Genomic DNA, 13,818 nt, shown 5'->3' with positions numbered 1-13,818 from the left:
TTATTATGAGTAAAGGGAAATTCTCTTGTGGTGCGTGCTTGGTGACTGTTGAGCTTGAACTCCCAACCCTGGTAAGGGGAGCCCAGTGTATTTCTACTGTGCCACCACAGCTGTGAGGGGTGGCAGCATAAACACTGATCATAAGCCACACAGAAAACGGCGGGAAAACAAAGGAAAACCAGGAGTGATGTTAACTCAAACTAAAGACAACAACTCAAATGCTTTTCTCTTTTTGCTTTTCTCTTTTCACTGTTACCAACTTAAACTTTTTTTCTCTTTTCTGTTAACACCATAAACCCACTGTTACCGTTCACCCCTCTACAAAGGTGCGACAGGGAAGTGTGTTTGGTTGTATGTAATTATACTGTGCCACACAGGTGGGCCTGGTCAGCGTTGATTACCACTGGGAATTCTGGGGCTTGGAGTTCTTTGCTCCAACCCCACCAGCTTTCCTACTTTGCTGGCCGGGCCCCCTGCTGGCGGTACATGTTGCCTGCTCACAACTTTACTTGTTTTACATGCTTTTATTTTGAACTAAAAGTATTTTTTATTGTCAGGTAATTTTGTTTAATTCAAGAAATCTTAAATTGCCATTTTGCCACTTTCAATTGATATAAATTACTTAAAAAACTGTAAAGTCACTATGTTAACCACCAATAAACTAACTATGTTTGTAATATTACATATAATATGTATGTAATGTATATTATGTATAGACATCCGTTTCTCCAAATGCACAATGGAAATAATTGGATTGGAATAAAAAAATAATTGGATTTTTTTTTTTTAAACTATTAAACTATTCAAGCTAATTTTACTTAGATGTAGCCGTTTTTCCAGATCTCATCCCCTAAACCGAGGTCATACTATGGTTTTTAGACTCAATTCTTAGTCTGGCTGGGTCTGTGCTGGTTGGAGAAAGAATCAAGTAGTGTGTGAGGGGTGCAGACTCCAGTCTTTGGCCTCCTGATCGCGTTTCAGACCAGTCTGATCTTATCAAACCCAAATCTGAATGTAATCTAGTAGCTCATACTGGTCAGTGACCCAATCTGAATGTGTCCTGTCAGCAGTCATGAAAATAAGCACATAAAGTTCCGTTTTTGAGGCAGTTTTCTATTAAATTTTTTTACAGTCTACCGTTAATGATGCAGCAGATAAATTGTGATGCTAGTACATGTCCCAGAGCACCATTTAATAAGCTAACGTTTGCCTTGTTTGTAGGGTAGCTGCCGATATGTGCTATGCTATCCCCAAATCCTTCTGCAGGCCAAGCTGACTCCTTCATCCCACCCACAATCTCACCCAATGTTTCTTTCATTTTGGGTCAGCACAAATGGTTGCATTACTCCTAGGTAATGTGAGGCATGCGTGTTGTGGGGCGTGTTCAGTTTGGTTCAACAGTAGGTTGAAGTTGTGTAGTGCATGATCCCTAGTCGTTTAGTGTGTCAAGGAATTTATTTCATTCACCATAAAAATCTGCAAATCTCAATGAGGAGGTGTGAGATACCCAGTCTTGTTAAAATATAGGATTTTAAAAGTTATTTTTTAAGGTAGTGTACTCAAGGCTTTACCCAAAAACACTGTGCATGGAACAATTGTTCACATAACTTAAGATGTCCAGTTTAACCTCAAACGTCAAAATCTTGCTTAATATTGCATTTTTTTATGCAGTGAATGACTTTCAGTGCTGAGGTTTACAGTGTAGCAGATTCAGTTGCAGAATGGATAGCAGAAACATTGATCACATTTGTCCTACTAGTGCTCTCCTGCTCATCTCTGCTGGTGTTAGGCCAGATTTTGACATGTTGGCCGGATCACCACCATCTACGCCTACGCCTGTCAACATGTACACAGTACACACTCATGATTCTTGCTGAGTATTGTGGGAAAAGCATTGAGCATGTCACGTCCAGCCAGCATGTACTGGAGCAAAATACAGTGACATTTCACCAGCATTCCCACTGAGTCTGCTTTTTGGAGGCTTTGGTAAACAGAAAGAGAGGTGACCTCAACCCAGTAGAAAAAAACAAAACTAGGCATTGGCAGAATAACAATAATGTATGATATCATGATATGGATTTTTAGCATGGTACACAATGTGTTTTTATGAGTATATGATGGTGGATATTGTCAGTGCTTAAAGAACCAATAAACTATACATTTCAATACAAAGAGCATAATTAGTCTAGTTTAAGCCTAAAAGCCATACGTATCAAATGTGGGACATGATCTTTGGACTTGTTGGTTTCATCTTTTAATGAATTAAAAAATATATATATATATGGACATATTGGAATACTGAATATATTGAATACGCAATTTTTAGTGCACTTACATAAGCTGCTGTTGTTTTAAACATTTTAGTGAATGTTATAATAAAAACTAATAAAAACTATATAATTGATATTGCAGGTATTATGTGCAAACCTAAACATTTGTTTTTATTTAGTTTTTTTTATTATTTAGTTGTTTTGTACACTACTTGTCAAATTATATAAGGTATACATTATATTATTTATATTATATATAAGTTATTTTAAATATTCAGGCAATTTAAACTGTTCTTTTGAGCAACAAAATATTGCTCAATGTTCCCTGATATGTGAAGGACAGAAACATAAATTTGATATTCATTTTTCATTTAAAATCATTTATAATTAAGTGACCTTCATAGTTAAGTTTTCTATTAAGAAACTAATACAATGAACTAAGTGATAGACAAACAATTGTCTATGATTTATAATCATTTTATATAATTATTTTAGAATTATAATCTTATTAATTGTGAATTCATGTCTTACTCAGTAACTATTGTATTTATTATAAAAGGTTAAATTTTATATATATTATCAAAATACAATTGTGATTGTAAGGCCATATTAAATCTACATTTTTGTATTATTTTATGTCTTAGGCCTTGACAGTTTGACAGTGGGTGGCATGCTTCAGAATATTTGAGATATTCCACTACTGATGTGTTGTCTGCTTGTAATTTTGCAATAAATATCCTGTATTGGAAAAATGAATTTAAATACCATGATATATTTTCACTATAACGCCCACCCCTAAACCCAACCACAGTGACAGACATTCAACCACCGATTCAAAAAACACCAAACCTCACGAAGAAGCTGATAATGGCTTCAGCACAAATGATAAGGACTGTGGTTAGTGCAGTTTGCTTTCAGACAGTACTTGTTTTGTTTGAAGTTTCTTTTTTTCAATACGGAAGCCATGTAGACTGTTCAGTATGTTTTGAATGTTTAATGTTTCATAATTTTTCTTTTCGTTTCTCCCCGCAGACGTGCAGAAATGTTGCGGTTACTGCTGCTGACTTTGTTTCTTACGGTCACAGGTAAGTTCAATCCCTCTGAGCTAAAGCAGTGTAAAGTATTACTGTCTTGAAGGATTTAAAAGCCTCAATCATAGAGACTTTCTGTGTCACTTACACTCTCTGTGATACAAGGCTGTAAAGGCCTGAGCAAAGAACTATGAAATGAACCTTCAGTTACACTTAGATCGTCTGCGGAGCTTCAGTGGGCCGTCAATGACCTGCAGTGCTGCCGACTGTGTGACAGAACATTCAGAAACAAATTATGATGTATGCAAATTCCTGCCTACAGGTTCACTTTACTGAAATTCAGATCTGAATCTTGCAGCACTTCTGCTTTAATGATACTTGATGATGATAACAGGAAGAGAAGACCTCACATTATCATGCTAGAACTTTTAATAGGCCAAGGCTAATGAAACTAAGAGCAAATCAACAGCAGAAAAAATGCTTAACAAGAACATTGTCAGAATTCATCACCGACATCTCCTCATTGGGTTTAGACAGACAATGTCATTGTTTAATTGCAGAGTGAATCGATCTTGAGGCCTCAATTATGGAGTCTCACCAGTTATGAATGAATACATTTGTGATTAAGCTTGTGTGTAAAGTCTTAAGTCTTAGAGTCAGTTCAGCCTAGCAATGGACTACACAGCATTTTAGGGAGATTCATTGAAAAAAGGAAAATGTACTAGGACTAGGCTTAATCCCTGTCTGGGAAATCAATATTGAGAAAATTCTTAAAGCTGTGTGTGGATTTACTTGCAACATCAGCAAAGTCTCCGCCCTCTCAGCACAATCGAAAAATGCATGCTAGAGGGTCAAGAACCAGTGTATAGAGGCGGGGCTTAATGATAATTAGCAGGGTGGAGAGCAGCCAATCAGAAGCTTTTTTTGCTTCAGAAGTCACCACAGTAACCAGTGGGAGCATTAACATTTGGTACAGGTCAATGCCCACCACTGCGTAATTGAAGGAAATGTCCTCTCTATTTCATCACTAATTGAGGTGGAGGAACTTTCAGCTACATGGGGGCACAAAAGTCAGGTTTAGAACAGTGAAAGTGTTAGTAGTATGGTTATTGTTTGACAACAACAACAATAATAATCATAATAACAACGAATAGTAATGATAATACACTTTAGATGCTTTGCAGATATGTAGCCATTTGGGCCCAACATGAAAACCCAGCTATTTTAGCCACTATATCAACTGTTTCCCACTCACTCTCTGAGCCATCCTTCTAATTGGCTTGCTATTAACAAAGACAAACATTTGCAGGTCTTCCTGCTGCTGCTATTCTGCTCTGAAACATACAACACATGAACAGTGATAGCTTTAAACATCAGTGAAAGAACAAGAGTAGAACAGTAAAAGAACAATAATGAAGACCTACCAATCCAAACAGCACTCTAAATACGATCACACACTCTTTCATAAAGAATCCGCACTGAACCGGCATGTGAGTTACTTTGCTGTATATGTTATGTAGCCAGGGAAGACACATAACTGAATGAAATATATAGATTTAATATTTGACATTCAACGTTGGTTCAACACCAATGCATCTTCACTAATGTAGCAGCTAACATAAATGTGCATGTGGCACCATCTTTTAGGAAATTCAATCAAGTGTCCTTCTTTTTCTTCTGGATATATCCGGGTCTATCAGGTACAATGTGTTTGACTTGCTTTTAACTTATATTCTATTTAGAAATGTTTTTTAATTATTTAATTCCTCAAAACCCAAACCCAAGCCAAACCCTGGTCCAAACCCTAATCCTGAATTTTATCAGATTCTAGAGACCTTAGTCGTTTTACCCCACAGTCGTTTTACCCCATGGCAGGCAGGGGTTTGATTTCCTGGCAGTGCAAGCCCACCACAATATACCACTAAGAGTTTCCAGGGGCAAGAATCGTATTGCAACTCTCACCTAACTGTGTAACATAATTCAAATGTAAGTTGCTCTGGATAAGAGCTTCAGCCAAATGCTGTAAATGTAAAGTATGTTGTAGTTAGCTTACGGTGCAATTGGCCACAATTGACCATTGGCCAATGGCTAAAATATCAATATGTTTGTTTTTTGAATACTTTTTCTTTTTTATTCATTTCTGCAGCTCTGAAAGATCTAAATGATCCCCCTGAAGGTTCGGCAGATTATGGTATGATGATCCTTAAATTTTTTCATAATGAACATTTCTTGCCCCCCTCTTTCCTATACCTGGTTGTTTTTATCTCTAGGGAAAATGGAGGTTAATATGTGTTAGAAAGTTAATGATTTAAAATGAAGAACACTTTATTCCACCACTCCAAAGTGAATTAAACATGTTCAATGGGTTGATGGAACTGCATAGCTCTAAAACTTTATTTTACGCTAAAACATAATGGTGAGGTGGCTAGCTTTTTATAAATTACACTATGTATCCTCCTTCACTGTCTATGTCTCTCTCTCTCTCTCCCCATCTCCCCATCCCTCTCATCCAGACACAGATGATGAACAAGACGACGAAATAGATGGTAAGCCTTCTTTAGCGGCGGCAGCAGCAGATGTAGCATGAAGACAGGTTGTTACTGTAAGGCCAAACCAATGCACCCGTCACATTAATTCCTGAAAGCAATCAATTAGCCTCTCCCCGCGGAGCCTGGCTGATGGGCCTGGCGCTGTCGTCTCTCTGCTTAATGCACACTCCACCATTCAAGCCTCCACCGTCTACTGCTGTCACTCTTCATCTGCGGGATGATTGCCTTCTGATAGAATTACTGAGCTGTTAAGAGAGGCACTGCTCACCCTCCATTTCGGCCGAGACAGGCCAGGTTCGGGCTGTAGGGAGGACTGTGGAGGAAAGTGAAATTACCTTCAAAATGGATGAGGAGCTAGGATTTTAAGAGCTTAAGAAGAACATTCCCAAGAACACTGAACTGAGGAAAAGAAGTTGATAATTGCTGACGGGTTTTAAATTGAAAGTGTGCTGATCTTTTTCATGTGCCACCTTTTATGTATGAATTGGAGAAAATATATATTTCATATTTAGTTTGATGCTGTACAGTCTAAACACCCATGTCCAAGTCTGATAAATGGGCAAATATGCACATACACTGATCAGCCATACATTAGTGCCTAATATTGAGTAGGTACCCGTTGTGCCACCGTTTGCGGCATGGATTCCATGACCCAAAAAGGTGTCCTGCAATGACCAATGCTAGTAGTATTGTTAGGTCCAGTAAGCTGTGAGGAACATTACTGAGGTTAATGTTTACTAGACCAATGTTTGCAAAACTGGTGTAGCATAGGGGGTAACAATGCCATCTTTCCTGTTTCAGACTAGTGTTTGGCAAGCCTACCTTACTACACCAATAAAAGTCCTTGAGCCTTACTTTTTACTCCTTAAACCCTAAATTCTCCATCAAGTATAACATGATGTAAGTTGCTCTGGATAAGAGCATCAGCTAATTCCTATAAATGTTGATGCAAGCGATGTAGTGATCAGCACAGCCACCACACAGCCCTGCAACAAATCCAAATGGATCACTGGTTAATCTACTGTTAAATATTACATTGTTTAACATATGTGTGAAACTTAAGTATGATTTGATGGGGACTAGGTGTACCAGGAATGCAGACTTCCTGGAGATGTAGACAGCCTAGAAGTTTAAGAGTCAGAAGCTCCATGGTCAGGCAGATGCTACCTGTTGCAACTGCCCTGTGAAAGTCTTAAAGGTCGTCCTTGATGCTGGTCTACAAGATAAGATAAGATAAGATAAGATAAGATAGTCCTTTATTAGTCCCGCAGTGGGGAAATTCCCAGTGTAACAGCAGAAAGGGATAGCAAGACAAGAGGTACAAAGCCAAGTATGGACCAGCCCCTCCGTACTTGATGGCAATGGTCAAAAGCCGATCCACAAAAAGAGCCCTTCGAGCTTCAAGTACAGCTCAGCTCGACCTGCCATCCCTCAAAATCCACGGAAGACGAGCGTCCAGGTTTTTTTCTGTCCTGCACCGAAGTGGTGGAGCGAACTTCCCCTGGGAGTCCAACACTCGCTGTCTTCACACCCAGACTGAAGACCCACCTCTTCTGAGAGTACTTGGGCGAATAGCAGAGTGGTCACCATACTGACTTGTGTTTAGTAGAGTCTAAACTTAGAGGAATCTTTGAATTATTAGTCTATTTAAACTAGCTGAGGTTTTTCTTGGGTAAATAGCAAAGCACTTCTGTAAGACGCTCTGGATAAGAGTGTCTGCTAAATGCCTTAAATGTAAACGTAATGTAAAATGACCATATATTTAGAGAATACACGTGTTGCCCCTCGCTGAGACCATAAACTAACTATAAAGCTGTGTACTAACATAATACACGGGGAACTTGGGGTTGAGCTGCCTGCAGAATGGACTGTAAACTAAGAGCTCACAATTAAACTTCACATCACAGGTTTAATTTTCATTTTATTTTCATGCATAAAGCAAGAATTGCTTCTCTTGGGAACAAACAGCTTTTCTCTTCCTTAAATTTATATCGCCTGCCCATCTAGCTCTAAAACACTAGGGTCAGTAGCTACTTACAGTGTTTTCAGGCTTTGATCAAAGCACAAATACTGTAGATGCGAGTATTCACTTGTGTTTTCTGCATGTTCCTGTGTACGGTTTTGTGTGTGTGTTCAGTAATTTCTTTATTTGTACATTTCAGGTACAAGTTCTGGAACAGGATTTCTCAAGAATGAAGGTTTTGAAAAACATGATAAAAGCTCGGCAGATGATGGTAAAGAAAAGCCTCAGGCAGCTACAATCACATTTGCAGCTACTTTATCTTTGACTCACATATAAATAGCATAATGAGCCAAGTATTACACCATGCCTTCATAGCAGTTAGTCATTTCACTTGGCTGTTCTTCATCAGGTAACCGATCCATGCTCTGGATAGTGGACAGTGTTAACAGAATGTTGGCACAAATTTCCTGAAGCATGAAGAAAAATTGCTCATTCCTCTCAGTATCTCTGGACACTGCTGTTTTTTTTTTGTCATATAATCATGTGATCAGGATAATGTTAGCCTAATGACAAATTTGTCATTGTCTTGTCTATCCTGCTTAGTTTCAATTCTTCGCAATGCCTGACAACAACAACACAGTCCAGTTACCAGGCAACATATCATTTCACCTGGAAACTCTTTTATGTAGCAACTCCAAATAAGTCTTGCTACAATTGATCATTAGGTCGAATGAAATACTAACCAACATTGTGCAACATTGCTTAATCAGGCAACGGTTACTACAACAGAATGCGTATTGTCAGTGTCACCTTGTATCTCCAAAATGGCAACTTTACAGCAGAAGGAAAACCCCTTCTTAACTTTCAATGGAAGTCAGTGTAAAAACATTTTATTTTAAGTCATTTCGGATCATTTCTATTGATCTGTTCCACATTAAATTTGGATACAATGTAAAGAACAACGTCCAGATTCACATTAGGCCAAAAAGTGAAAAATGTCCAGTATTTGCGTGACAACAATGCCTCATGGGGGTAGCTTGTTTCAGTCTTAGATTTCTTTACTTGCTCAGCAGTGTTGAATTAAGAAATTGGATATAATATATTTCTGATGTGTGTCTTTGTGTGTCTGGTTCACCTGTTGCAGATGGAATCACCACAATAATCATCATAGCAGCAGTGAGTGTGGTTGCCCTGGCCATCATAGCTGTGCTTGGTAAGAAACACCACTCTGATCCTGTATATCTGCTTGGATTGGCTCATGGATGTAGACGTAACTTCTTAATGCAGAAAGGCTTATTACAGACTATGACATCTTATTCAGTAACTACAGGGACTTCTGTACAAACTGGTGGGGCTATTCTTTGGTAACAGAACATTGAAATAACACTTTCTGGCAAGACATAGGCTCTTTAAAGGGTTAAAAAGACTGCTGAGTCTAAATAAAAACAAACTGGACAGCACTAGCATCAATTTTTTAATATTTTTGCTAAGCCAAATCAACGGTATTCTGAGTTGTAAGTATAGCTGCAGTTCTACCGTGAAATGGGAGCTCTGCGCAATATAGACTACATGTCATCTCCAGAATGTTATTGATAATCCGGTGAGATGTAAATAAGAAAAGCCACTATTTCAACTTCTTTTCTTCATTTCTTTTATTGCTATACATTTTATGCATGCTTTAATAAACTGGCAGAACTCTACTTTCTGATCTTTATGTTTTATAGAACTGACAAATATATGTGTAAAAGTGTAAAAACTTTGTATATATAAAAACAACACAACATGACAAATTGTGTTTGTTTACAAAATCAAATTATCTACATAGACACTTCTGAGCATTATATATGTTGTATATTATAAAAACATATAAATAAGACATAAAATATGGCGTGTACAAAGGTTATGGCCCATTTTATGTCAAATTCAGCAAATAAATAGGAATTTTACTATTAAACTTAAAACATTAACACAAATCATCAAAATAATTAGTACTAAAAGTTTCAAATAAATATAAAAACATGCCTTTTGTCACTTTGCATTCAGCTAATTTTGTTAAACTTTGTCTAGCCTGCTACAAACTGTGTAAGACGTACCACAAAGCATATCAGCAGCACATATCAGCAAGCTTGGGTTATAGCAGAATCCGTCAGTGTGTCCAACAAAGTCAAGCTTAAACAGGGTTTTTTTTTTGTTTTAAAGTCACAAGTGGAAAACATGTCAGCGTAAATGAACTCTTCTCTGAAGTGTTTCATCACCATGCTTTAGCAAGATTTTACTGACATCAACCCTGTATGCTATCAGAAGATAAATTAGATCTGAGGCAAATTCCAATACCAATGGGGGGATTTAAAGGGCTGGATGCTAGTTAGTATGGTCCACATGGAAGAGTTAAAATAGTATTGGATTAAGTGTGAGTAACTGTTACGTTGCATAACCTTAAAAACTCAAAGCTCAGTAGTTCCACCATTATATATAACTATTGTATATTAATTATATATAATAGTGGAACTAATGAGCTATATATATATATATATATATATATATATATATATATATATATATATATATATATATATATATATGATGGTTATATATAACTAATGAGCTATATACATATATAGTTATATATAACTAATGAGTTATATACATTTATAATTATATATAACTAATGAACTATATACATATATAGTTAAATATAACTAATGAGCTATATACATATATAGTTATATATAAGTAATGAGCTATATACATAAATGGTTATATATAACTAATGAGCTATATACATTTATAGATATATATAACTAATGAGCTATATCTATTGAATTACTATAGTGGTCATATATAATAGTGCTAAGAAGTGCTATACATAAGTTCAACGAAGTTTAACACTTTTTTTTTGCCTGCAGCGGTTCTTCTGTTCAGACGTCATCTGAAAAACAGGGAACAAGGGTGAGAACTATTTTGTTTCTTCATGAATAATTTAAAAATACAAGGGATACAAGACAAACAGAGCATAGCAAAAGCTCTTAACATGGAAATAACCCGCCAGTACGGCGAGCTGTCAGTAAATGTGTGTGAGAGAGAGCGACAGAGCCATATTGCTAATCTTCATGAACGACTGAAGAAAACACAACTAAATTACTGGCAGTACCACAGTGAGACGTGTATGTATTAATTTGCACACATGGTCCCGGCTGCAGTCTGGGCGGTTAAGAGGGATTTGGCAGCAGTTGATGGAAAAAAAAGGCAAGTATTTGCTAAAGCCGGCACATTTAGCACAAACTCTCAGTTGAGTTTGTTTTTTATTCACCTGTTACAAAGTCTTATTGAGCTGTGCACCTGAGCCTTCAAGAGCGCTGAAATCTAAAGTGACACATCAGTGCCTCGCTTTTGTGAGGAGCTTCGCAATCTCTCTCTTTCCACACGGTCACCTCATCGACATGGGGTGGCTGGACCAGTCGGGTGAGTAACAGCTCTCCATTTCGTGTCGGAGAGTCGCAATCATGCATCAGACCAAAGAGAGAGCGTGAGGCCTGTGTTCATATACATGGCCACTTTATATTGGCCATGTAATACAAAATATAGGCCTTTATGAACTGCATGAATGTATATCAATATTACTATATATATGGACATTACAGGATGAAACAGATTTGGTCAAAACGTGTCCAATATAAAACTGCAATATATTTCATTACATTGACGACATGTTAAAAAATATACAAGAAGTGCATGTTAATGTATTTCAGTATATTACATATTCACATGGGTGTGATCGTTTCTCATGAGATTAGACATCACAGGATTGAAATGTGATCCCAGATCTGATTGGGTCAAAACTGTTTTAACATTAAACTGCCATATATTTGAATACACTGGCAATATTTTACACCATATACATGAACCCCATGATAATGAATTTTGGTTTATTACATTTTTTTCATATCAGATTAGACAATTCAGGACTGAAGAACATGAATCGAATTCAATTTATTGCATAAACATAAACATAGTTTTGATATTTGAACAAATCTGATAAAATGTTTTTTTTTTTAATATATTGAATATTTTTGTGGGTCTAAGCTAGATCTGATGTTTTTAGCCCTTTTATTTAAATATTTATATTTATAGTTTTAGGTTTTTTTATCAGAGTGGACATTGCAGGATGAAACGGATTTGGTTAAAACGTGTCCAATATAAAACTGCAATATATTTCATTACATTGACGATATGTTAAAAAATACACAAGAACTGCATGTATTTTTCAATGTATTTCAGTATATTACATATTCACATGGGTGTGATCGTTTCTCATGAGATCAGACATCACAGGATTAAAAATGTGAACACAGATCTGGTCAAAACTGTTTTAACATAAAAGTGCAATATATTTGAATACATTCGCAATATTTTACACAATATACATGAACCCCATGATAATATATATATATATATATATATATATATATATATATATATATATATATATATATATATATATAATTATTATTTTTTATTATTAGATTAGACAATTCAGAAATGAAGAACATAAAACGAATCCAATTTATTGCATAAATAAGAACATAGTTTTGATCTGAGCAAATCTAATAAAATTATTTTTAATATATTGAATATATTGTGGGTGTAAGCTAGATCTGATGTTCTCAGATCTTCTAATCACAGGTGACTCATTTTCATAGAGTATGTGGCTTATATGAAACACATATCTGATTCATAGTCATGTGATCCTCCAGGCAGCAGTGGCTAACAAGTAAGTGCTAACAAGCTTCCTGTTTGAGCCGCAAGAGTGTCACTGTCGGTGGTGGTGCTTTATGGTGAGGTGTAGCAGTCTCAAGCACTCCCTCTTTTAGCACTGGTTTACCCAACTTGACTGCTTAGATTTTTCATATTAAAAACTAATGAACAAATGCAGCAAAACTTGACAATTCACTTGATAAATACACTCACTTTGCTTAGTACTTTATTAGAAACACTGCCCTTATTCTGAATAGGGCTTTTTTGTGCTCTCTAAACAACTTCAGTTTCTTTGTGGCATAGTTTCCACAAGATGTTAGAAACCTTTCTTAGATATTATGGTTAATGTTATATAATTCCAGCAGATTGAGTGATGTGAAAGCTTTTGTGCTGTGAATTTCCTTTTCTACCACATCCCAAAGGTGTTCTATTGGGCTCAAATCTGATGACTGGGAAGGCCACTAATTCTTTAGGCTCATTGCTATGTTTATGAAATCAGTTTGAGAAGAAATGGGCCAAGGTCTACCAAGAGAAATTTCCCCCACACTATTACACCAAGTTCACCAGCCTGAACCTTTGACATAAGGCAGGTTGGATCCATGAATTCAAGTTGTTGGCTCCAAATTCTGAAAATACCATCTCTGAGCCTCAGCGAAAGTAGATTAATCAGACCAGGCTATGTTTCTCCAGTCTTCAGCTGTTCAGTGTTGGTGAGCCTGTGTTGAAACACCCAGCAGCCTCAGCTTTCTGTTCTTGTCTGACTTCAGTGAAACCTCACGTGGTCTTCTGCTGTTGTAGCTCATCCTCCTCAAAGTGTGATTATCTGAGTAACTGTAGCCTCTCAACCAGTCTGACCATTCTCCATGACCTCTTGACCTCTCTCATAGTGGCAATTGGGTCTGCAGAACTGCAGAACTGCCGCTTACTGGAGGTGTCCAGTAGAAAAAAAAGTCCAGAAGATTAGCAGCTCTAGAAATACTCAAACCAGCCCCATGCTTCAAAACCATACAGATCACATTTATGTCCTTCTGATGGTTGACTCAAACCATTATCTGAAGCTGCTGGACCACATTTGCATAATTTCATGCATGGCACTAGAGATATCAAACTATATATGTCGTATTACTGACTATGCTGTGTAGATGTGGTTCCTCTCAGACCACACATACACATCGTCACACTAATGACAGCTGTGGGTCATTAATGAACTCAAATGTGAACTGTTACGACAGAAAAAACACAGATTCACC

The 13,818-nt window shown here is 36.9% G+C and overlaps 1 protein-coding gene across 1 annotated transcript in view; it reads left to right on the top strand.

Annotated features, from left to right (window-relative positions):
* Window positions 1–13,818, top strand: part of LOC140565534 (uncharacterized) — a 42,413-nt gene that overhangs the window by 16,463 nt on the left and 12,132 nt on the right. The window contains exons 2-7 of the mRNA XM_072691477.1: window positions 3,303–3,355; window positions 5,448–5,492; window positions 5,815–5,847; window positions 8,013–8,084; window positions 8,958–9,026; window positions 10,720–10,762. Of these exons, the coding sequence (XP_072547578.1) occupies window positions 3,313–3,355; window positions 5,448–5,492; window positions 5,815–5,847; window positions 8,013–8,084; window positions 8,958–9,026; window positions 10,720–10,762 (305 nt within the window). The 5' untranslated portion in view covers window positions 3,303–3,312. The remainder of the gene's footprint in view (window positions 1–3,302; window positions 3,356–5,447; window positions 5,493–5,814; window positions 5,848–8,012; window positions 8,085–8,957; window positions 9,027–10,719; window positions 10,763–13,818) is intronic.

Source organism: Salminus brasiliensis, chromosome 11 (assembly GCF_030463535.1).
Source record: "Salminus brasiliensis chromosome 11, fSalBra1.hap2, whole genome shotgun sequence".
NCBI lineage: Eukaryota > Metazoa > Chordata > Actinopteri > Characiformes > Bryconidae > Salminus > Salminus brasiliensis.
Note: the sequence above shows the minus strand (reverse complement) of the source record. Positions and strands in the feature narration are given on the sequence as shown.